The sequence below is a fragment of the Zingiber officinale genome, chromosome 3B (assembly GCF_018446385.1).
Source record: "Zingiber officinale cultivar Zhangliang chromosome 3B, Zo_v1.1, whole genome shotgun sequence".
Taxonomy (NCBI): Eukaryota; Viridiplantae; Streptophyta; class Magnoliopsida; order Zingiberales; family Zingiberaceae; genus Zingiber; species Zingiber officinale.
In genome coordinates this window covers 121,150,104-121,172,705 of record NC_055991.1, presented here as the reverse complement: position 1 = coordinate 121,172,705, position 22,602 = coordinate 121,150,104, and the positions used below count along the sequence as shown (strand labels likewise).

Here is a 22,602-nt window from a genome sequence, read left to right as displayed (position 1 = left end):
ACCCGTATGAAGTGGTGTACGTAGATTGGTTTATGCGAGCCATCGCTTACCTGAACGATGTCACCTCTCTGGGACACCCAAGATTTCTGGGTAATTTTTAACCACATTCGGATGCCTCTCTAAACTCCAATTCGGTAAGTGTAAACCTTGCGTACATCTCTGCTAAGTATCCTACTAGGTCACTTTAGGATACAAATTACGCACGCATTAGGTGCAAGAATACTACAGTCATCAAGACGGTTTGGAGTTTTGTTTGCTTGTTTGTTTTAGAGATAGACTAACTTTAAAACCGACAAGTTCCGCAAAAAAATCGACTGACTCTCACTGGCAAGACAGCTGTCATGAAAAGTCCTTCGCTTTTGTAAATCAATTGAACTATATGTTACACCAGTTAATTTACAAAGAATGGGAGACCTGTGATTCTCACTCTATCTCTCTCTTTCTCTTAATAGCTTATTTAATAAATAATGGGAGATTGAATAAGAACAGACAACGCTAGACCTACTATGAAGAAAAGAGACTTTTCCAAGGAGTCAGAAAAGGGAATTTTGCTAAAGGAATCAGAGCATTAATCGTTAGTATCTAGTTCATGAACTTCCGGCAGTTCGGAGCTTTGCAGTGACATGGAACTTTGCATTCATCCCCTTCATCAGGATCAAAAAGATAGTCATACCTGCAAGCCATCACACAGGTTCGAACTTGAGAGTAAATAAAATTTGTTAAAACTATAACAAACAGACAAATTAATGTTCAACTCAATAATTTTGAGTAGTCCACTAGCAACGCGTTACCCTGGCGGAAATAAGGCCTATTGGGTGCCTGGAAATTCCATAAATTTCCAATTTCAGATTCTGAAAAGACAGCCAAGTGATGAAGAGAAGGAATACATTGTTTAGAAAATTTGTCTACAATGTTTGAGGACATTCTTATTCTCAGACATCTTGAGGGATGAGAGAGAGCTTCATATTTTTCTATTTGGAAAGATTTTGATGAGGTTTCCAATATCCATTTGATTAATCGAACCAAACTAGTCACTCCGAAACCATACCTAAATTCATATTTAAAATTACATAGAAATTTTATCAAGTAGAATTTTTTTTAAATATCAAATTAAATAAACTTTGAGAATAAAAATAAGAATTAATTGAACTTTGTCAAACTATATGGTTTCAATGCAGTAGAGTTTCAAATTACGATAACAACCAAATCAAGATTTTAACTAAAAGATTAGATTGATTGTCTGGTTTTTCATTTAACCAAATATTGGACATGTTAGATATAGATTTTTTTAATCGTATTTAAAATTTCAAACTAATTCCTTTTAAACTAACCAAATAATTAGGTTATGGCAAACCAAGATCATTTAGACTCATTTTAATCAGTTTAGTACTGAAGCAAATTTCAATTTCGAATATTCTCATTAGCCGTGTTGAATTGGGTTAGTGGAAATTTTTAGCACTTAGGAGTTTCATAGTCCACCTCCTAACTCCCCATGTGTTCCCTACTCTCGTGATCCTTCCCCTCACTTACCTTCTTCATGCGGCATCACATCACTCATGTCTTCACACGCCGTTGACACCCACCAATCGCCAACCATCTCTCTCTCTCTCTCTCTCTCTAGCCCCCTTGCATGCCAACGTGCACGCCTGAGGGGGCATGCACATGCAGCAGGTCATTTTTGAGATATTTAGATTTCACTCTTAATTCCTTTTTATTTACTTTGCTTATGTCATAAAATTTTTTGCTTATATTACACTTTTAGAGTTGTCTAAGCAATTAAAGTTTTTTTTTTAATGATTTTTCATATATCAGGATTTTGTAATTATACTGGCGCTTATTAGAGTATAAATCTTGTTCCACAAGTACCAAAAAAAAATTGTCACACCATTGAGTTCCATATCATGCTAATTGCCATAGATGCACTTAGGCGTGACAAAGAACACAACATTAATCCAAAATATTATATAAAATAGCTCTAAAATTGGTCTCAACTCTCAAGTAAGTGAAGGACACATGGAATCTCATCTTATGTTCCTATCACCTAACAAGGTTTCATGTTTTTCATTGGAGTCTAAACTGCATTTATTTTGTCAAATTGAAGAAGTTTATAATCTTTTGGAGTAAGAAATTTCTCTCGAGTTTCTAATTCCAAGATAAATAAAAGTATTATTGGCCAAATAGGGCATATGTCTGCCCATCGAACCAATAACTATACGTGGAGCATTAAAAAAAATATTTTTAGAAAGAGATACAGAGGCCACACAATTTCAGAGGAAAGAAGGCTTTTGATCAACATATTGTCTCAAAGACCATGAATTTTGGAGGTGGTCTTTAAACTTTCTATAAGCCAACTCACCTAGTGGGATAAGACTTGGTTGTTATTGTCGTCATCTTTAAATTTTCTGTACAGTAAACAACATTAATTTTTCATGGTGTCTAGTGTCCTAAGTTTATGGTTCTCAGAACATCAACCAAAGGTAACATGATTTCTTTTGGAAGAGTTAGCTATAAATTGAACAATAGAATTAGTTTCATAAGTATGTCTATAGAAATTAGAAACAGCTAGGGTGGAATAATATTAGCATGCAACAAACAAAAATTTGACAATATCATGCATATGGAGTTCAATTGGGGTTTGGGGATGCACTGCATAGAAGCAATATAATAATAGAGCTAAATGGTGAGATAAGTTTCATCTAGCCAACCCCAAATTGCCGGGACAAACAACTACATGATGATGATGATGGAACGCAGGAAATTTGATAATTATCATACTCGTGAAGCGTACAAATGTAAGGAAAAATGAAATACAGAAATATCCTAAATGTAAATGTTTGCAGATACAAAATGAACTTACGTTAGTTCTTCACCAGGAGAAACATTTGTTTTAGCTATCAAAACAATTCGGCTTTCATCGTCACCAACACTCATGATCCTAGCATAGCAATTGGGCATGCACTGTACAGAAGTAACAATTCTTTTGTCATCACTATGCTATGATTCAATAAAAGATTATCCTATCAAACATATGGCTCACTGAATGGTTAATCAAGCGTGCTATGTTTCCTTTATTTGTTGCATCAACCACCACTTCTTCACTGATCTTAAAAAACTGCAAGACAAATGACTATATTAGACAATAAACATTAAATTGCTAGGATATTATAGTATTATGGGCAGTGTTCAGTAAATCAAGATGATCTTACACTACTTGAATAAATAACAAGGAGGGGGAAGGGGAGGGAAAGCAACACAAAATTGTACAAGTGATCCGTGATCCATTTGTAATTTTGTGATCTTTTATCTCTCCCTCTCCCCTTTTATCTTCCAACACAACTAAGTCTAATAGCTGATGAGCAATATAGATAAACGTTCTTCCACTATATGAAAAATGAGACCATTCAGAATTGGAGACGAGGTTTACTGTAAGTTCACACAAAACACACTTACCATTCATAAAATCAATAAACATTACAAATTCTGACCATCAGATCATAATTAACCAGTTCAGTGCTTTTGAATTGACAGAGAAGCAACATTACCAAGATGCTTTCCATGCAAGTTCACACTACAATCTGAGAGAAGATAATCATAGTACCTGTACTCCCTACTTCTCAAAGCCAGTAGGGTGAAAACTATCCTTGATTATTGTGCAATCTTTAAAAGCATAACAATAGGTTTGAGGATCAAACTTATCTAGTAATCTTCCTCTTCACAGATATCTTTTTTTGGTGTGTGTGCATGTGTGTCGCATGCACAAGAGATAGAATCAATAAAAGAATACATAGAAAATTAGTGCACGGATTGATTATTGTTTTTATTAGTTTTGAGGTAAGCATGTCCATTACATGATTGGTTTTATATACAATCCTAAGCAAAAAAAGGGTTTCTTATGATGATCAGAGAAGTTCTCAGAAAAGGCCGTCTCACAACTGATAATTCACACTTGCTAGGCCAAAATGCAATTGTATAAGTTCAACAAAAAAATTTCTTTAAAAAAAAAAATCTTAGACGCTGCACAGACCACATTGAGTTATCAGATTTTACTGCCACACAAATCACATTATGGTTAAACCTCAAACAGACAAACAACCTGTATATAACATTTAAACTATGTAGGCTCCATCAAAAGTGCAAGATGAATCTCCAAGAAAAATCCTACTATAAAGATCACAAACCTAACTACAACCAAAATTCTTAGAAATCTTTAACTAAATAAAAATGTAATTAACTTAAATGGAAAATATTTAACAAATTATGTAAGGCCAGGATGATTTTCATTTTTGAAGCAAACATATATTTACCCTTTCAAAAAAAAAGAAATATTTTTCAATACAAAATTTAGCATTGCATACATACCCTTCTAAATTTTCAAATCTCTCATACATGCCATTAATTTGAATTAAACTTAAGTTAATGATTCTTGGTTAAAATTAAATCCCAAAATGCATCTATTTTAAGATTATTTGAGTTCTTTTTCCCCTCTCGGCCTCTCCTCTTCTCATTTTAATTTTATCATATGTTTAATAATCTTTTCATATTCAAATATTCTTCCAAATGTTCAAATGTCATTTCAAAAAAACTTTGTAAAAATATCAATAAGCAATCTAATTCAAAATATTTCATATGTTTAAAAGTTAAAAGGGAAATATTTTTTATTGTGATAATTTTTTTACCATTTTAAGAAGGGAAAACTCTCTAATGTCATATAAGTGGAAAAAATGCAATGTTTTCTTATAGAATAAAGTTAAAAACATAAATAAGGAAAATAAGAGTTGTGCAAGTACCAGACTACTTATTCTACTTACCTAACAACAAACACGTTTACAAACAAGGATAATTCATGCAAAAAAAAATCAAAGTGGTCAGACAATATGGTAAATATGTAGTATTAATGTCAGTGATTACTCAAAGAATATCATATCAACAGACAACTGCCATACATCTTAGAATAAACTGTTGATTGGTGCATGCTGCTTAATCGTGTTATGAATTACAGCCCAAGCAAATGGTTTCCTTTAATTTTGATAGAGTTTCATGAGAGAAATATAACATAGACTGTTGATTGGTGCATGCTGCTTATCATGCTATGAATAAAAGCCCAAGCAAATGGTTTCCTTTAATTTTAATAAAGTAATTTTACGAGAGAAATATATCATAGACCACTGTGCAATTTAATAATATTAAAGATTACAGGAAACAACAGTTTGTTCATTAGTTTAAAAAGATATGAGAATATTAAAAAAGATTCTTGTGTGAAATTTTTTGGACTAGCAAATGACAGAAGATAAAGACGGTAGAAAGTGAAGAAGAATACTCACATAGCAACCCTTTCCCTCCAACCGGTATCGTACTTCTCTCAAGTCTGCAACACTACGCCTGACTTGTTCACCACGATATTCAATAACCTGACAATAGTTCACCAGTTGTTAGTTTCATCAAATCATTCTCATGTCCTATGAAATTCAATGATGTCCAATGCTCAGCATTATAAAATGGCACATATAATATTACATGACTATTTACGCATCCATGACTTTGAATATCATGTACAATCATTGACGGAATGTTTGGTAGGGTGCAATAGGAATGCTTCATTCCCTATAGGATCCAATGTTTTGATTGAGGTGAAATGATAATTACAAAGAATATCCACCCATTGCATGTTAAAAGGTGGAATGCTTTCAAACAAAAAAAAGATGGAATGCTTCCTTCCGCCACTACTAAATATGCTTCGTTCCTTTACTCCTAAATATAATATTATTAAGAATTTCAAATATTGGATAGAGATAAATAAGATAGATGGATCATAAAGTGTGGGTTGGGCGAACAATACAGGTCAACTGGGCAAGTCAAGTGAACCAAGCGTGACGAGAGGATTGAATGTGCTAGGTAGACTTGGCATGATGAACATACCAAGTAAGCTAAGTAGATCGAGTGGATTGCACTGACTGGGCAAACTGAGCATGTTCGACGTACCAAGCGAGGTAGAGGACCTAGTGGATTAGAAAATTTGAATATACTTGTCATTCATGTAGGTTAGACCAAATGGACTCAGAGTGTGAAACTAGTTCATGATTTAAAATCTCGACCACTATCGATATTTCAATTTATGATTGGAACGATACGGTTTTGGTACTATATCATGTCGTACTGGTATGATTTCGATATTTTTTAACTATAAAATATATTAATCTAAATATTAAAACAATAAATAACTAATAATTTTTTAAAAAAAAAGGAAAAAAAAATAATGAGATTGTGGTATATTATATGATAAATAAAAATTTATTATATATTTTTTAAATTTAAAATAAATAAAATATATATGCTGATATATATTAAGTTAATGAGGTAGTTTTATTAGGGTTAGATTAAGTCTATTTAGATTATCTATTTTTAGTTGGGAGATTGAATAAAATCTCAAGCCATTTCACTCGATATAGGCGAAACATCTCATTCCGCCATTGGACCAGCACCGGCACAAGCACGCCTCTAGTGTCGGCACGTTGCGAGGGGTCCGGACACGTTGCACTGGCCTAACGGCATGTCCAGACACACCGAGCTAGTGCGATGCATCCAAACATGTTCGCAGACTCGCGGTGGCGGGTGGCGTTGGAGGGGTAAGATTTTAACATAGGTTTAATTAAATAACTTAGATTAATAATTTTAATCAACTCATAACTATATTGGGATAATCTAAATAGCTTAATTAAAATCTAATAAAATTATCTCATTATATATATATATATATATATATATATATATATATATATATATATTATTAATTTTGTTATTTTTTATTTTTGTTTAATATATTTATATTTAAAAAATACTAAAATTATATCGACACGACCTAATACGGTACCTCAGCACGTTTCAAGATTTTAAACCTTGATTGAAATTATTAACTTAATTTTTATTATTACTCTAATTTTTCTCACAACCTACACCCCGCGTGTTGCGCGCGATCTAGCCATGACCCGCGGAGGTTGCGGTGACCTTGCCGCTACCTGTGGACGTCGCAGCAGCCTTCGCATCACTGCTGGGACGCGCCTGATGAAAATCCCCTCTGCGGTGTCGGTGCCAAGCTGTGATCGGAATGGTAAATTTTGCCCATTTCACCCGGTACAAAATGAAATTTTAAACATGAACAGGCTAAATGGATGAAGCATAAAATAAATCATTTCACTTGTCATACTAGTTCATTAATGGAATGAATCATTCCACAATTCTCGTTTTGTTCATTGCTATCAAACATAGCATTAAAGCTTATTCAATTAGAAGGATAGATAACTTGAAGGACAGATGGATGGATGGATGGATGACAAAGGAATGATGATTAGTTTATTCTTTCACTTAATATCCTTTCTTATGTAACCCATTTAATCTCTTTTCTAATTCTATCAAACTAACTTTCATACAACAATTAAAATGAACCAGTTGTAATTAACCAACATAATCAATCAATGTCATTTTTTTCCTTCACAAGATTTAGCCATGGTGGTTAATCCATGTACCTTTTTTGGCTTGATTGATGAGGTGTGCTACAGATTATGTTGCAGCTAGAATGCGACGACTGGTTACTTTTGATCCACAATTAGGAATTACAACCATGGATTTCAGTTCCACACAAAGGGCAAAATAGCATGAAGTGGTTGCAAATTAGTTGATTCAGAACATGCCCAAATGTAATTATAAGTAATCTCATTAATTGTTATTAAAAGACCTAGTTCTTCAGATAATTGAATGACAAAGATTGTCTGAGCATACCATCTCTCCTTCTTGAATGTTCCGACAAGCAAATAAGCCCCATCCATGTATCCCGGATCTGCCAAAACAAACTCTACTATATTCTGTTGACTATAAACATAAGCACAATAAAGAGTAGATCAGTTGCTAACTTGCTATAATATTATCATGTATGCTAATGTAGGCTGGTTCACTGCCAGTGTTAAACTGTTACCTGCAAGTGGTACAGACGTTTCCTGAATGACGAAAACAGCTCTGGATCCTTCTCTTTCTGGATAGACAAAACATGAGATGCCACACATATCTCAGTTCAATTAAAGCATTGCTTGATCATGAAGGCTATAAAGATGTCACGCAAGGAGAAAAAAGGACCATTACCCTAGGTGAATTTAAACTGTGAACCATGTCTAAAGAATGATGAGAAGGTCCTCTTACACGGTGTGGAATGGCATCTTCATGTTTCCTCTGAAACGAAGAAAATGCAAAAATAAACTTATATAGGGGCTGGTTATGCATCAACTAAGAGCATATGCTGCATTTATATTCTAGAATAATGCCAGCATACCAACAAGTAGTTGAAGGATCAAACACATGATATAGAATGGCAGTTAATGGGAGTTTAACCCGTAGAAGATGTAAAATGAAATGACAATATCAAATATACTTAGCAGACATTTTAAAACTAATAATGTATTATTAGTTCATATTTCCAATAGATGTCAAACAAGTTCAAGCGACTTAAAATGTCTCTCCCTCTATCTTTGTCTTTACAGGAATACCTTTGACTTTATTGATTCATCTTCAACATTATATAGAGACTATACTACTTGCCAAATACAGGAACCCTTATCCTTAATGTTCTATATTATTTGATAATATTGTTAACCCCTTGATGAGTGGTACATTGTTTTCAAGTGAAAACAAATGTCTATTATTACATAGATATTCCTTATGTAATCTTTCTAAAATTCATTTATCACAACGAAATTTAAAAAAAAAAAAAATCAATTATACTCATGTCACATGGGCCATTTTGAATTATGTGATAAATAGTTGAAAAACTGCAAGTAATAAACTGTGTTTTTAAAACAAAAATAACAAGGTTCCAATGTGAAAAACCTCAGATTCTATCCTTCCATGTGCAAGACACCTCGCAACAGATGGTGTTTCAGCATTTTGAATAGGGATGCTTGAATTATGAAGATGGCCTTTTCTAATCAGTCTTGAACCAGTCTGCTTTTCATTATGGTGATTCATCTTTTTGGAAGAAAAGACTCCTTGAGGAGTATGAATAACCAAACAATTATCTGGATTTGGAACACTGTCAAAACATAAGAAAAAAATGTTACAAGAGCAGAGGAGTGCTTGAAATTAAGATAGTTATGGTGAAACAGAAAAAAGAGTGGCTATATATAATTACAAAGTAAAATTGCTGTGTATATTTTCATTGACCAATATAAGTGATACTTCAGAACAGCACATGCAATTTAGATAAAGATTAATGGTTGAAAAAGTAAAAAAGTTTACCGATGATGAGCACAGTAAGAAATTTTCTTCGTCGTCTGCTTCCCATTTTTTTCCAAGCAACGCAACTGTAATTCACAAATGGAGATTATTAATCAAAAATGTATTTTGTGTTGGTATGGCAGATATAAGACTTCAATTGCATATCAAACAGAAGGTTGACAAGGATAAATGGTTTAGATGAGGAAACATCAGTAGGTACTTGAAGAATGAAGATCTCATCTCAGAGATCTGTTCTTTTTTGTACAGATTTTCTTCAACCACAGTGTTCAGAAAATAAGAAATAAAGTGACTCCATAATTTCTTTTTGCTAAATAATTGAGAACAAAAGGTAAATAATGAGCTACTTAATGTGCAGGCATATGGTTTCATCTAATTCCAGACAATAAAGAAAAATACAATACAGAAAATATAGTAACAAGCCCTTTTTTTGAGTTCTCAAAGATGGAAAGACAGAGCTCATACAGTCATACCCCAGGGTGATGCTCGCATGATACTTCTCTTGTGAAATTCATCAAGAAGGCTAAAAATGGCATTGTCAGACTGATCTCTCAGTTTTTTTCAATGGGAATGCAAACCTATCTTACTTTAGTGTGTATTGACAAATGACAACATATGGCGAATTGTACCTCCATACATATGAAAATCCAGACTCTTAAAATAAACATGACTAAGCATTGAGACTATTGCCCCCTCCTTAAATATTGCAAGTATTGTTGGTTCCAATGATATCCTTTCTATATGAAAGAAGTTTACTTTCTTTCAGGGATAAACCTAAATCAACAAACCAACATTTTCGTTTATCAGAAAGGAATTGAGGTAGTAGAAGACACCTATATCAATAGCATAAAACATAAATCTATTAAAACATTACTAGGCCCATATCTGTGTTCATAACTTGGGATAATAGCATAAAAGATGACAAAGTGCAAAATCAGAATCTGTGAAATCATAAGATTCTTGTTTGAGATAATGTCTTATATTGACAAAGATTTCCTTCACACAAGAAATATTGATGAAGCTTCAGATATGGAATAATGGCATAAAAGACAACAAAGTGGGAGATGAGAAGAGATAATCATGTAATAAGATTCTTGTTTGTGATAATTCCTCTATTACTTATTTACCTTCATGCAAGAAAAACCAATTATGATTAGTTGATGTCTTCGTGAATTTTATCCCTATATTATCATTAGTAATTTCAAACTAATTTAATTATTTTTTATCAACAAATATTTTCTTAGATCTTCCTCCACCTCTTGTACCTTCCACCCTAATTGGTTCAATTCTTCTAATTGTAGAATATATTACACTTTTGAGTATGTTCATACCATCACAACATAGTTTACATGTTCTATATTTTGTATCAAGAAAACAGCATTTTAATAGTAGTTGTCCCTACAATGAAGTGCAACAAAACTAAACTCACTGAACTCTATCCAAGAATTATTTAAGTACTCGGACGATACTAATATCCAAAAAGACAAAGACAGAAGATTGTTATTATAGCTAGAAAGTACAATTTATGTTTGGAAGCATCTTCTGGAATAGGTCCTTCTTTCAGAAACAAAGTTATATATACAATCTGTCCTTAATCAATCATGTTTACAAAAAAGCATGGTTCCATACTTCAGACACAACACAAGTATATATAGTCGGTGTATGAAGACTTGGCATCTTTTTGTTTGATGCTAAAACTTCACCTCGTATGCAAGAAATAGAAACCATATCAAAGGTGCAAGTACCAAGGGACACCCTTTCTCATGAGGTGAAAGATCAAAGTAGAAAGAGTTGATTTCTTGAAGTACAAATTTAAGCAAACATCTGATTGATAGACGTCTTATATAGCATTGTGCATAGATATGTTTGACTGTCAAATGTTTCATTTTGTATCCAAAGACATTGTAGTTAAATTTTTAATACACAAAATGTACAATCATCATTTTATTCTACCTCCATGCGGTAGCCTGCTCTTGATGCACACATAGCATGATAAAAGGTGGAACACTTATAGCACTGTGTGCAAGAACCATGCATTTGACGACATATAACACAAACCTGGAAGAAAATTCATGTCAAAATAAGTTCAGAGATCAATTTTAATTATAAAGCTGTTGAAGAAGTAATTGAATCAAATATGTCTTTTCATAATAATATCATAACCTTAACAAACAACTCTGGTGGTATATTCACTATGCCAACAGCTGGTTCCATTGTTTCATCACTTGCGAAAGAGACTTGAGGCTGAAACCAAGCACAAGTAACATGGACCCATAACAAATCATCATCTGTTGGCTTGAGAGCACCCCCTAAACACACCAATGAGGGAAAATTTTGAAACCAAACTGTTTATAATCCATATGGAGGCAATATGTCAAACAGAGAACTAACAAATTAAGGTAAAAATTAATCTAAATTCGATAAGAAAACAACAAAATCCATATAATTTTTATGCTACACAATATTTTGTTAGTACCTCTTTGTAAAATAGGGACTTAATGGTAAATATTACCTATTATGAGATGTGAAGTCTAAATTTAAAATAAGGATATAAATAGGGATGCCTAGAATATGGAATTCAAAATATTTTTTCATTAATCTCAAATGGTACTAAAGACACATTACGTTATCCATCTATTGTCTCGACTCAAAGGTCCCTTCCTGCATCGATCAACTTCCCTTTGTGACATGATATGAGGATACCCGACTGTGATGCTTGTCCACAACCACAAACGTCACCCATAACAATGTGTGACCACATGATTTTGGTCAACATCTCCCATGCGCACATGTTGCTTCCACATGAGTCAATTTTCCATGCGAAATTTTTACTAGCTTCCAGTGTCACCTCCGTGAGCATCGTGACTATAAGACTCACGAGCCACTGCACCCTCCCGACTATTTGTTTTGCCCTCCTTCTAACCTATAGGTGGCAACATCACCCTCCTTTTCCATGGGTACATACAAGTAGCAAGCTGCCAAGTAGGAGCAAGGAACCTGCTGCGCCCTTTCCACAGCGTTCCTTCTTGTTCCTTCTTTTTAGGTTGATGCCCAAATTTCAGAAATTAAATAGTCATCTTTCTTCCAGTGCCAAGAGGCACCCTTATACTTGATAAATCCTTAAGAGATCCCCTCAATTTAAATGTTGGACTCGTCAACTTCCTATTTTTCTGCTACTATTGAGTCTCTTGTCCTTTCAAGCTCCATGACACTTACTACAAAGAAGTTGAATGGGAAAAACTATGTTGTATGGATCATAGCAATTTGAGTTTGGTTCATGGACCAACTAGGATGTTAAGCGTGGATTAATGCTCAGTTCCCCCATTTGGCAGTCCATTGATCCCAGCCTCAAGAGTGTTTGCATATCTCGATCTATCTATCTGATACATTTTTTACATACCAAGAACCATGTTTGAACAGGTGACACAAGGCTTTTTAGTTCTTTGTTATACCAAGCTATGCTGACCATCTCCCATTCATCATCTTAGTGCTAGAGTCTATATTAATTTGAGGGACCAAGAAATAATCAAAAGTTTTATTAGTAAGTATAAGGATAGTGATATTGAATGTGGATAATTCAATAGAAATTATTTGCCCATATATGTTTATTTATAGAGGTATTGGTTGTTTCTTCTCCACAAGGAGATTTGGACATAGGTTTAAAGCTTGGAACTAGTATGTGGGTGACATCTCTCAAGTTATGATGTGATCGATAATCTCTTCCAATTGCAACAATCAGACACGGAGATGACCACACACATGGTCAAATTCAAAGTTTTTGTTGTTGATTCCAAAGATATCTACTAGATCACTTATGATGTTAGGGACATACAAGACTCCTCTAACAAACTCATCACCCTCATATTTCTGCATGATATCCATCCAGAAAACTCAGTTCTTCAGAGGCACCTTCATTCTATCCTTATTGAAAGTTTACAAATGGATGTTGTGGACTTTTATCCAAGGTTTTAAATCTCGACCCGTGCTGAGTTTTCAATCCCAAACCAGAACGATACGGTTTCGGTATCGTGTTGTACCGATACGGTTTTGGTATTTTTAATTTATATATAGTAATTATTAGATAAATATGTTTATTGTGTATAATTTTAAAATAAGTTGTATGGTGATTTTATATAAGTTCTTCATTATTGAACAACTTAATATTGTTAGAAAAATAATTAAATATAGTTTTTTTAAAGAAAATTGATCTATTAATGACTCGAATTAAAATTGATACATCATAATAGATGACCTTAATAATATCAAAAGGAGTGGCGTGAATCAGATGGAAGCATTGATTCTAATATTGCTTGTGTCAACTCTATAGTTCTCCAACGCTCAGATTAAATAATCATAATTATATAAATTAATACAAAGATGTTATTTTATATATAATAATTATATAAATTAACTATTTCTTCATTTAATTGATTATTAATTTAAATAATATATATTTAAAATAGTAAAAAAAATATCAGAAAATCAATTACACATTAAAACAGTAAAAAAATATAAAATAATAAAAAATATCAAGATGTAAATTTGATTTATTAAAATTTTTTAGAATTTTTAAATGAAATTTAAAACGGTAAAAATAATTTCAAAATATACAACAATAACCAAGCCTTATCCCACTAGGTGGGTCAACCAATTTCATAATATCAATTAATAAAATTAATATCTAAAAAATATATATATATATATTTTTTATATATTTTATTGGGATAATTTAGTTAGGGTTTATGAAAACCTCTTCAAAATATCACACTTAATTAAGAATTGTTCGAATTAAATAAATCATAATTTTAATTTTGCATAGTGATATCATTGTGACATCACCCACGAACGCCTTCGGGTGGCGCCGGAGGAGTCCCGTGATGTTTCCGACAACGCCTTGGGATGCTTCTGTTGCGCGATTCGCGCATGTGACGCACGACTGACGCAAGCGAAATTGGGGAGCTTCCTGTGTCGAATTCGTTCCCCGAGCAGAACAGTATGCCCGGCAAGGAATGGTATTTCAATCGTTGTTTTTATCACATCTCTACCATTTTCAAATCTCGTACATGTTTAGAGGAAGGGAATAATTTATTCCATTCATTTAATTAATTATTACATGGATAAATAGGACATGATATTAAATATTTCTTAGTATGGGGTACTATTAATGTTTTTCACGAAAATAATATGGGATGCTCTTTGCTTTTTCCCAACAAATATCTGATTGTACTTTCTTCATCCTTTCTTAAACCCTGGGCAAGAAAAGTATCTCCGAATCCATCAATTGTACCTTTCCTAACTATTGTCATCTCAAGAAGGGGGTGCCATTGTTACTCTTTTGAACACACAGTCTATTTTCTCAGCTAATGTTAATTTTCTTTAAGTTGACTCTCTTCTTTATCTCTTCACTATAACTCCTTGTTCATACTGTCATTCATTCCTCTGCATTGTACCACTATGAACCACACCTCAAAGGCCTACCTTTATATGTGTATGGATGAAGGCTAAGACTTAAATATGCCTCAGTGTTTCCTTCAGAATTTATAGCCATCCTATTGCCTACCATCATCACAAATTCTGCTGTTCATTTAGACCTTCCCACTGCTCTTCACCAAGGTAGCCAATGGTGCAGTACTCACTCATTTTCTTGTTATTTATTTTATGTTGTGTTTAACCAAAAACTTTTTGTCCTCTTTAATTTCACAATCAATTCCTTGCATTATCTCAAAGGCTCTTTCTGATCTGGGCTGGCAGCGAACCATGGTCAAAAAAGATGGATACTTCAATGACACTTGGGAGCTAGTTTCTCTTTCCCCAGTAAAGTCTATTGTGTCCTATAAGTGGGTCTTCACCATTAACACTCTCTCAACTTGTGGACCAAATCACTTTAATTCAACCTCTTTCTTACCTTAGCAATTGTCTTTGACCAACACAATATCAACATGATAGCACGCTTGCCTTCATGACTTGTTGATCTGCATCATTCTCAGGAGGAAATTGGCTTAAAATACAAGATAAAAAAGTCTCTTTATATGCCGAAGCCATCTCCATGGGACTAGTTTGGAATATTAGCTCAACTATTCCTCAGTTTGGAATGCTAGCATATAAGATTACTCAATATTTCACCTTGCAAATGAAGTCATATCTTTATAAGCACTTTCAGACCAAAGATTTAAGAGATCTCAACTGCTTCCTTAGCATAAAGCATAAAGGCTAGTAAGGCAGGGAGAGATTAGTATATCTCTCAGTGGAAGTATGTGATATGCTTGAGGTTAGGACTTAGGATGCTAGGAACCATACCAAGATGGAATCACTAATTAATCCATGGAAGCATAGGAGAAGACTATTTAGGAAACTAAATTTCCTCATAGTTACAGACATCTAGTTTGCAGTAAGCGAGATCAGCCAACCTCTTGACTCCATAGCACATTATCATTACAAGACAACACTGATAATTTTATAATAGCTTAAAAATGATCACGGAAAGGATTCCTTATTAATATCTAGGATCCTCAGATTGTAGTGTAAGAGATAGCAGGATACAATGATGATGATTGGGAAGGTCTCCCACATATTGGCAATCTACATCAGACTAGTACATTCTTCGAGAAGATGAACTAATTTCCTAGAAGAACAAAAGCAAATTGGCATAGGCAAGCTGAGTGTAAAGGTAGTATATAGTTTTATCCATAGCTACATGCGAAACATCTAGATCAAGCAGCTGATAATGAGTTCAGGCATGCTCTCATTATACCAATGATGTTGAACTACAACAATCAAGCAAGCATCAAGTCTCTAATTGATTGTTTCATAACAACAACAACGACCAAGCCTTTTCCCACTAAGTGGGGTCGGCTATATGAATCATTTTATGCTAGATCTCCTATTATATCATTATCTATATTTAAATAAATTTTATCTTGTTTTATTGTTGCTAACCAAGTCTTTTTTGGTCTTCCTCTTCCTCGTTTGATATGCATGTTTATCATAGTTTCACATCGCCTAACTGGAGCATTTATTGGTCGTCTAAGTACATGTTCGTACCATCTTAAACATGTCTCTCGGAGTTTTTCCTCAATAGATGCAACTCTGACTTTCTCTCTAATGCTCTCATTTCTTATTTTGTCCATTCTTGTATGCCCACACATCCACCTTAGCATCCTCATCTCTACAACTCTCATCTTCTGCTCATGTGCTTGAGTCATAGCCCAACATTCAGCTCTATATAGCATAGCAGGTCTAACTGCGGTTTTATAGAACTTACCTTTAAGTTTAGACGCTCCCCTCCATTTCACTCATCCTGCTTGTATTCTATGTAAGACATCTCAATCCCTCCATCGTTTTGCAAAAATGATCCTAAATATTTAAATCTCTCGGTTCCGGGCAACTCGTCATCTCCTATCTTAATAATTGATTGTTTCATAAGAGCACACAACACATAGATGTTATCAAAGAGAAGAACAAGCCACAAAATTGTTTCATTGTTTCTTAGCTACCATTATTAGCTTTGATAATCAACTAGTAAATCTACTCATATTTGACAGAATCTAAGTTTTCATAGTATCTTTGAACCAGCTTCAATGGAAGTGTTAAAGGCCTCTTTGCAAATATGGAACCTACTTGTAAACATTACCTGTTATTAAGGCGTGAAATGTAAAGTTACATTCAGGAATATAAATAGAGAAACCAGGTTTACCTAGGGTAAGAAAGCTTAATAAGTTTCCCATTAATCTAGACATACTGAAAAGAGATATGCAATCAATAGAATGATCATTTAATTTTGGAAACTCATCCTAATTTATTATATCAATGAGTGTTTATATTTAGCATCACAGACTGACATTTATTATAAAATATTAAGGGGCTCTCTGCTATAATGTTATAGAGAGCAAAGAAATCAAGTAGCCCAAAAGATGATACCTTTTATAGGGCAAAGGCAGCAATCCCGCTTTTGATCAGGTGTTTCACATGCTCGGCAAATCCAAGATGTGAAATCTTGTTTTCCTCTTACTCCATAACATTCTTGGTGGACAGCTATTTGGCATCTAATGTTAGCAAGATATTAGTAATTTTAGCAGTTTTCATTTCTTTTACACATAGTAATAAAGAAAATCTAAGTTTAAAACTAGTATTAGAATCATGCCATGTCATCAAAATTTACCTAATACAAATGATTATTTTGTTATAATCCCAGTCTTCGACCCATCTGCAGATTGCACATCGTTCGGTTGTCCATTTCATGTATACTGGATCATATGCTTCTGAAAAAAATAATCCAGAACCGTCAGTTATGGATTCCGTTGAACTTCTGAAGGAGGCGTCTTAATTCCAGCTGGTCACAGGGGAAGGTAAAGGAATAATACTAGGAAAAGAATGTACCTTGCAGGAAAGCAAGCAGCTTTTGTTTCCTTTCTTTTGCAGATGCCCGTTTAGTGTGATTTGTGGAAACTATATTGGAATGATAACGATCTAACTGCAAATTAAGACATTTGTAATGTTTGTTAAAATTGCTTATGCTATTGTTTCATTCAGACAGCTAGTCTTTGTAACACTACCAAATTATAGGGAGTTCTATATCCATGGATCTCAGTAAATACAAGTTAATCATGCAATTGAAGAAATCACATCTGGCCAATCAGAGAAATATTCAGTCCTATAGAACAATATTATTATCATTATGACTGGAAAATTTTTAAGGACAAACCCATTTTCCCAATGCCATATTTGTACTTCTAACTTTGACACTGGACCTCCAATTTTTAGTTTTTGATCCAGTATGCCTCTCCCATTCAGAAAGCATAAACTTCTTCCCTTTGCAATAGCTGCAGCAGCATGAAACACTGACCAAAATGCAGAAGGAAATATATCACAAGAAAGATCCAAACAAGAGTGCATACTCAGTAGAACCATAAATCATTTCAAATAAGAAAATAAATGGAAAATAGATGACTAAAGCAACAACACACTAATAACAAACAGAACATGCATAAACAAAGAAACGTTGTGGTCTACCTAATAAAAAAAAGAATAAACTAGTTGGTAAACCCATGCAGGTAAAGATTTGTAATGACACAGTATTTCTTTTTTTCTTTTTTTGGAGAACAACTGTGCTAAAAGTCTCAAATGATCTACAGCAAGAGTATGTCTTAAGTTATAGCAGGTATAACAAAAGGTAATAATAAAGACAAGAAGTCCAAAAGCTCAAGGTTGACAGGAAGATGTTGATTGAAAGTCGAAGAGATCATAGTGGGCCAGGAGCTTGGCAGATTGACAAGAAATCCAAAAGAATGATTGGAAGCCCAAGAGGTCAAGCTTGACTAGAAACTGATAATTGTGAAACAAGACTCATACGATCAAGTGGATTGTTGAATTGAATACTTGAATATCTGTGAGTTAATGAATTACAAGAGACTATAATTCTGATTGTTTTATGGGTTGAGTTTACCCAGAGGTTTGTGCGACCAAAAGAAACATGTGTTCAGGGGTGTATTTGGCATTTCGGGTCAATCTTGAGTTTTGTCAGAATCGTCGAGCAGATTGATCAAGTTTTGTCATAAATCAGATTAGATGCTTACATGTTTAGCTCTGGTAAATATATCCCCTCCATGCCAAAACAGCAAATTGTCACTTTATCAAACACTAGTTCGGTGTCTCTACCACTGTTATGACTGCAGCTGTTCAGAAGACAGGCAGCATTAGCTTCTAAACACAAAATGATAAAATTTAAATAACACGGTTCATATTTTGGCGGGAATTAAAATGTAAGGCACCCACCTAATTTGTAAGTAATTCTTCTCTGTATCGGATAGGTCAAACTTTGATTTGCAGCTGGAGCAAAAGTAATTGTTCTACAGATGTAAAATAATTACAGAATGAGTACATGACCGATGAATCTCATTTTCACATCATTCAACATCATTAAGTGTTTTGGAATTTCAAGCAAAAAAGAAAAATTCAATTGCCCACATGCCTTATAGATTTTCCAACAAACCATATATTACAAGAACAAATTTCAGATTGATGAAAGTGCAATTAGAACTGTTCTCTTCTATGGCATGAAAATACTTTAAATGACTTTTTTGCAGCAAAGCATGAAAATAAACTGTTCTCTGCTATGGCATAGAATTTACCGATCTCCCACCAACTTTATGATGCAAAATCTTCTTGCATACTCCACAGTATCGTTTTGGGGTAGAAAACTGTTCAGAGGAAACAAAATTGCGTCAACAGGATAATTAATCAAAAGTTCTTAAGGATAGATAAAAAAAAATGATATTTAAATTCACAGTATATAATGATTTATTCAAAGCATATAGAAACAAAAAAATGAGAGCCTTTAACTGTACCATATATCACTCATAAGCTACATCTCTGGTCCACCAATAAGAAGAAAAATAACAAGTAATAAAGACAGAAACGTGTGTTATTAATCCCAATATTGTGGTTAATCTCAGAGCATATAAAGGAGTGTTTAGATATGAATCTCATTGACAGTCCCTGTAAACCACAAGTTAGGAAGGCTGCTGAGGAAGAAAAACAGTGGTATTATTAATAAACCAACTCCAAAAATAAGTTGCATGATAAAAATAAAAAGAATTAAAAGAAACAGAAACTTAAAAATTAAAATACTTGATGGATCACAATAACAAAAAAGGTTTTTACAGAAGTCCTTTTCCAAACCTTGATTGTGTAACTGAAAAGACAATAAATAAAAATATTACATTTGCAGGATAATTTATCTCTAGGTAATGATTTGAGGTTCAATAAAATCTGTATGGTGGTTGCGAGCAGGAAAGTCAACCTAGTGCTTAAGCTATGCTAATTTCTAAGCACATGTGACTGTTGGTAGTAAAGATGGGTCGATGACATGAGGTCCATCAAATAACCACATTCCACAATTGACAGAGGTAGTATGGTAAAGTGTTTAGATGTCTACTAAAATAATTCAATATTAAAACACAATAAGAACAAATTTAGCAAGCTCTATACTGGGTAAATGATGTCTACTATGTAATAGTGGCAAGAAAACTGTTACTTGATCAGACTGTTACAATATAGTATATTTCAAGCTCACCTACGAGCTTTACACAGTAAAATGCTAATGCACGTGATTAGAGGGCATAATTTGTTTTTATGGTGGGCAGCTAAGTCAGAACAAAAAGGTATTATGTTCTTAAGCTGTAACAATGACTTGCCTTGGTATCTGACTGGCATTCCTGTTCATGGTTTGAACTAGTTGCCTCCTTGATGCTAGTAGAGTAAGGAGGTTCACCACTTGAACTAATCACATTACCCTCCATGTTGAAGAAGCCATGTTCAGCTAGGAAGGCCTCTTCAATGGCTGCCCTTAGCTCGCTGGGTTTAGATGTATGCAATTCAGCCTGCCCTTGGAACCTGCAATGCAACTTAGATTTGAAGACTAATGACAAAAATGCCCCCCTCTAAATTTGAACACTGACCTGTCTACAAAATCAGTGAAAGGAAAAACAGTCTCCTGTTTCACCCATGCATACTCCTGATCAAAGTCAATATCTTTGTTACAAATGCTGGCACAAGCAGGTGTATAAATGGCAAAATAAGAATAACACAGAGATTAACCAACCCTCTCATTCCCACTCTCCTGTTTGCCAAAGAGCATTATAGAGATGGCTCCAGAGATGCAGGCATTTGCAGACTGTACCAGACCTTGCTGCACTGGATCAATTACCATTGCAGGCCATACAGCAGAGTCTCTTCCCAACTTAGCCCAAACAACATCTCCACAAGTAAACTCATCAGGTCTAATGTCAGTCTTCCTCTGTTTCTTAGTTTCCTTCACTGACTTCTCTTTGACTGCCTTTGGCTTACATACATAACTAGGTTGATTACGCACCTGTGCAAATCTTCCATTTCTGTCTTTGAAACCCTCTTGGGGATATGTCGACGAATTTCTTAACAAAGAGTACTTTTTCAAGCCAATATTTCGGCATGCAAGATATCTTTCTTCTTCGTCGTACACCGAAACCGAATTGGGCAACACCGAACCAAAGCTACTTTCAAAATCAGGGTCCGACGCTGTTGCCTTAGGCTTCTCCTTCTTCCAAGGGTCAATCAGAACCGAATCATTGAACCTGGAAGGCAGCACCTGTGCGCGGCCACTCGACGTCTTCCGAACCACCGGCGGTCTGACCTCCTGACGTGTCAGTCCCATCTTCCCCTTCCGCCCGTTCCGCGCCCCCAGATACCTCTCTGCGGAGCAGCATGAGGAATCACCGCACCTGTAAGAATTCACGGTGCCGGCGGCGTCCTCCTCCCAGCCCTCGAGTCTCCGCGCGAAACCGAAGGGAAAGTAAGGGAAGTCGGAGGCTGCGGCGACGTGACCCAGAACCTCGAGAGGGAAGGATTCCAACTCCCTCCGCCTTTTCCGCCTCCTCCAACCGCCATCGCCGTCGCCGTCGCCCACTGAGACCTCGGCATTGCACCGCTTGAGGGTCGGCATTAGCGCCCTCTGGCTCCTCTTTATGATCATCCCCCCACTCCCCTGCGCGATGGAAAACCCTAATCCCTCCACCAAACTCACGGAGATCCGCGACAAAATTCCTCTCCCCGTCCTTCCCAATCGACCCCCAACCCCTAGCAGCCGTCGAGAATTGGGGCTAGGGCTCCAACGAAAGCGCCGGCGCGATACCAAAAAAAGAGAGAAGACGAGGGCAGCGGAGGATACCTCATCTGTTCAAATAAATTCCAAATCGAAATGCAAAGGAACACGAAGATCTTACCGTCTCACAATTATATTCCCTTAACAGAACTATTAATTTTCCACTCTATTTTTCGCCTTCTTTTTTTTTATAATTTTATTTCTCCGCCCCGCTCCCCTTCCTCATCGCGTCTGGTTTGGTCTAGTTGTTGGGCTGGATGAAGAAAAGGAGCGCAGCCGAATCTTGGCACCCTCGTTTCTCCGGATTAAGACACAATTGAACTCGTGCTCTGCCCAATCGTTTATGGCGGATTGAAACAGAATTTGTAACTAGAGTTCGGGGGAACAATTTTCATGCCATGGCTGCTGCAGCAGGTTCATGTTCGAGGAAGGATTGAAGGCTTTTCATTAGTATTGTGAGCTCGGGAGAAAGATTGTGACGTAGTCCCATTTCAACGTACGAATCGCTTCCTTGATTTGATTTTTTTTCTTTTTGTTCCCGACGTGCAATTTTGGTTTTCAAGTCTTCTTCTCGGGTTCGATTGCAATGTGCTGCTGCAGCAGTGTTTTCCTGGACTGGAAGAATGGATCGACTCGAGGTTGCTTGTGGATTCGGTTTCATATAATTAACGCGTAGCTTTAGAGAAGTTCTC

At 35.0% G+C, this 22,602-nt stretch overlaps 1 protein-coding gene across 2 annotated transcripts; it reads right to left on the bottom strand.

Annotated features, from left to right (window-relative positions):
- Positions 1–337: 337 nt before the first annotated feature.
- On the bottom strand, positions 338–22,353 carry LOC121967503 (histone-lysine N-methyltransferase ATX4-like). Of its 2 annotated transcripts, XM_042517780.1 has the most exons (21): positions 20,876–22,352; positions 20,733–20,788; positions 20,469–20,667; positions 19,404–19,472; positions 19,048–19,121; positions 18,849–18,947; positions 17,978–18,113; positions 17,653–17,746; positions 17,435–17,534; positions 17,194–17,318; positions 11,440–11,585; positions 11,230–11,334; positions 9,280–9,344; positions 8,872–9,073; positions 8,131–8,217; positions 7,967–8,023; positions 7,774–7,863; positions 5,322–5,408; positions 3,038–3,112; positions 2,858–2,958; positions 338–673 (listed from the first exon to the last, which is right to left on the bottom strand). In XM_042517780.1, exons 1-21 carry the CDS (start codon positions 21,779–21,781, stop codon positions 583–585), a joined length of 2,964 nt encoding a protein of 987 aa, XP_042373714.1. In that variant the 5' UTR covers positions 21,782–22,352; the 3' UTR covers positions 338–582. The 2 variants fall into 2 exon arrangements, 1 of the variants encoding a protein (XP_042373714.1); XR_006107787.1 differs by lacking the exons at positions 338–673; positions 2,858–2,958 and having other exon boundaries at positions 3,057–3,112; positions 7,774–7,831; positions 20,876–22,353.
- Positions 22,354–22,602: the final 249 nt, after the last annotated feature.

What these genes read in the sequence shown, in the direction of transcription:
- LOC121967503 (XM_042517780.1), bottom strand. Translation starts at nt 21,781, where the DNA reads ATGATCATAAAGAGGAGCCAGAGGGCGCTAATGCCGACCCTCAAGCGG. An exon ending in AAAATAATCATTTGTATTAG is followed by an intron (nt 17,319 to 17,434) that starts GTAAATTTTGAT and finishes TGCTAACATTAG; the next exon opens with ATGCCAAATAGCTGTCCACC. An exon ending in TCTTACTGTGCTCATCATCG is followed by an intron (nt 9,074 to 9,279) that starts GTAAACTTTTTT and finishes ATGTTTTGACAG; the next exon opens with TGTTCCAAATCCAGATAATT.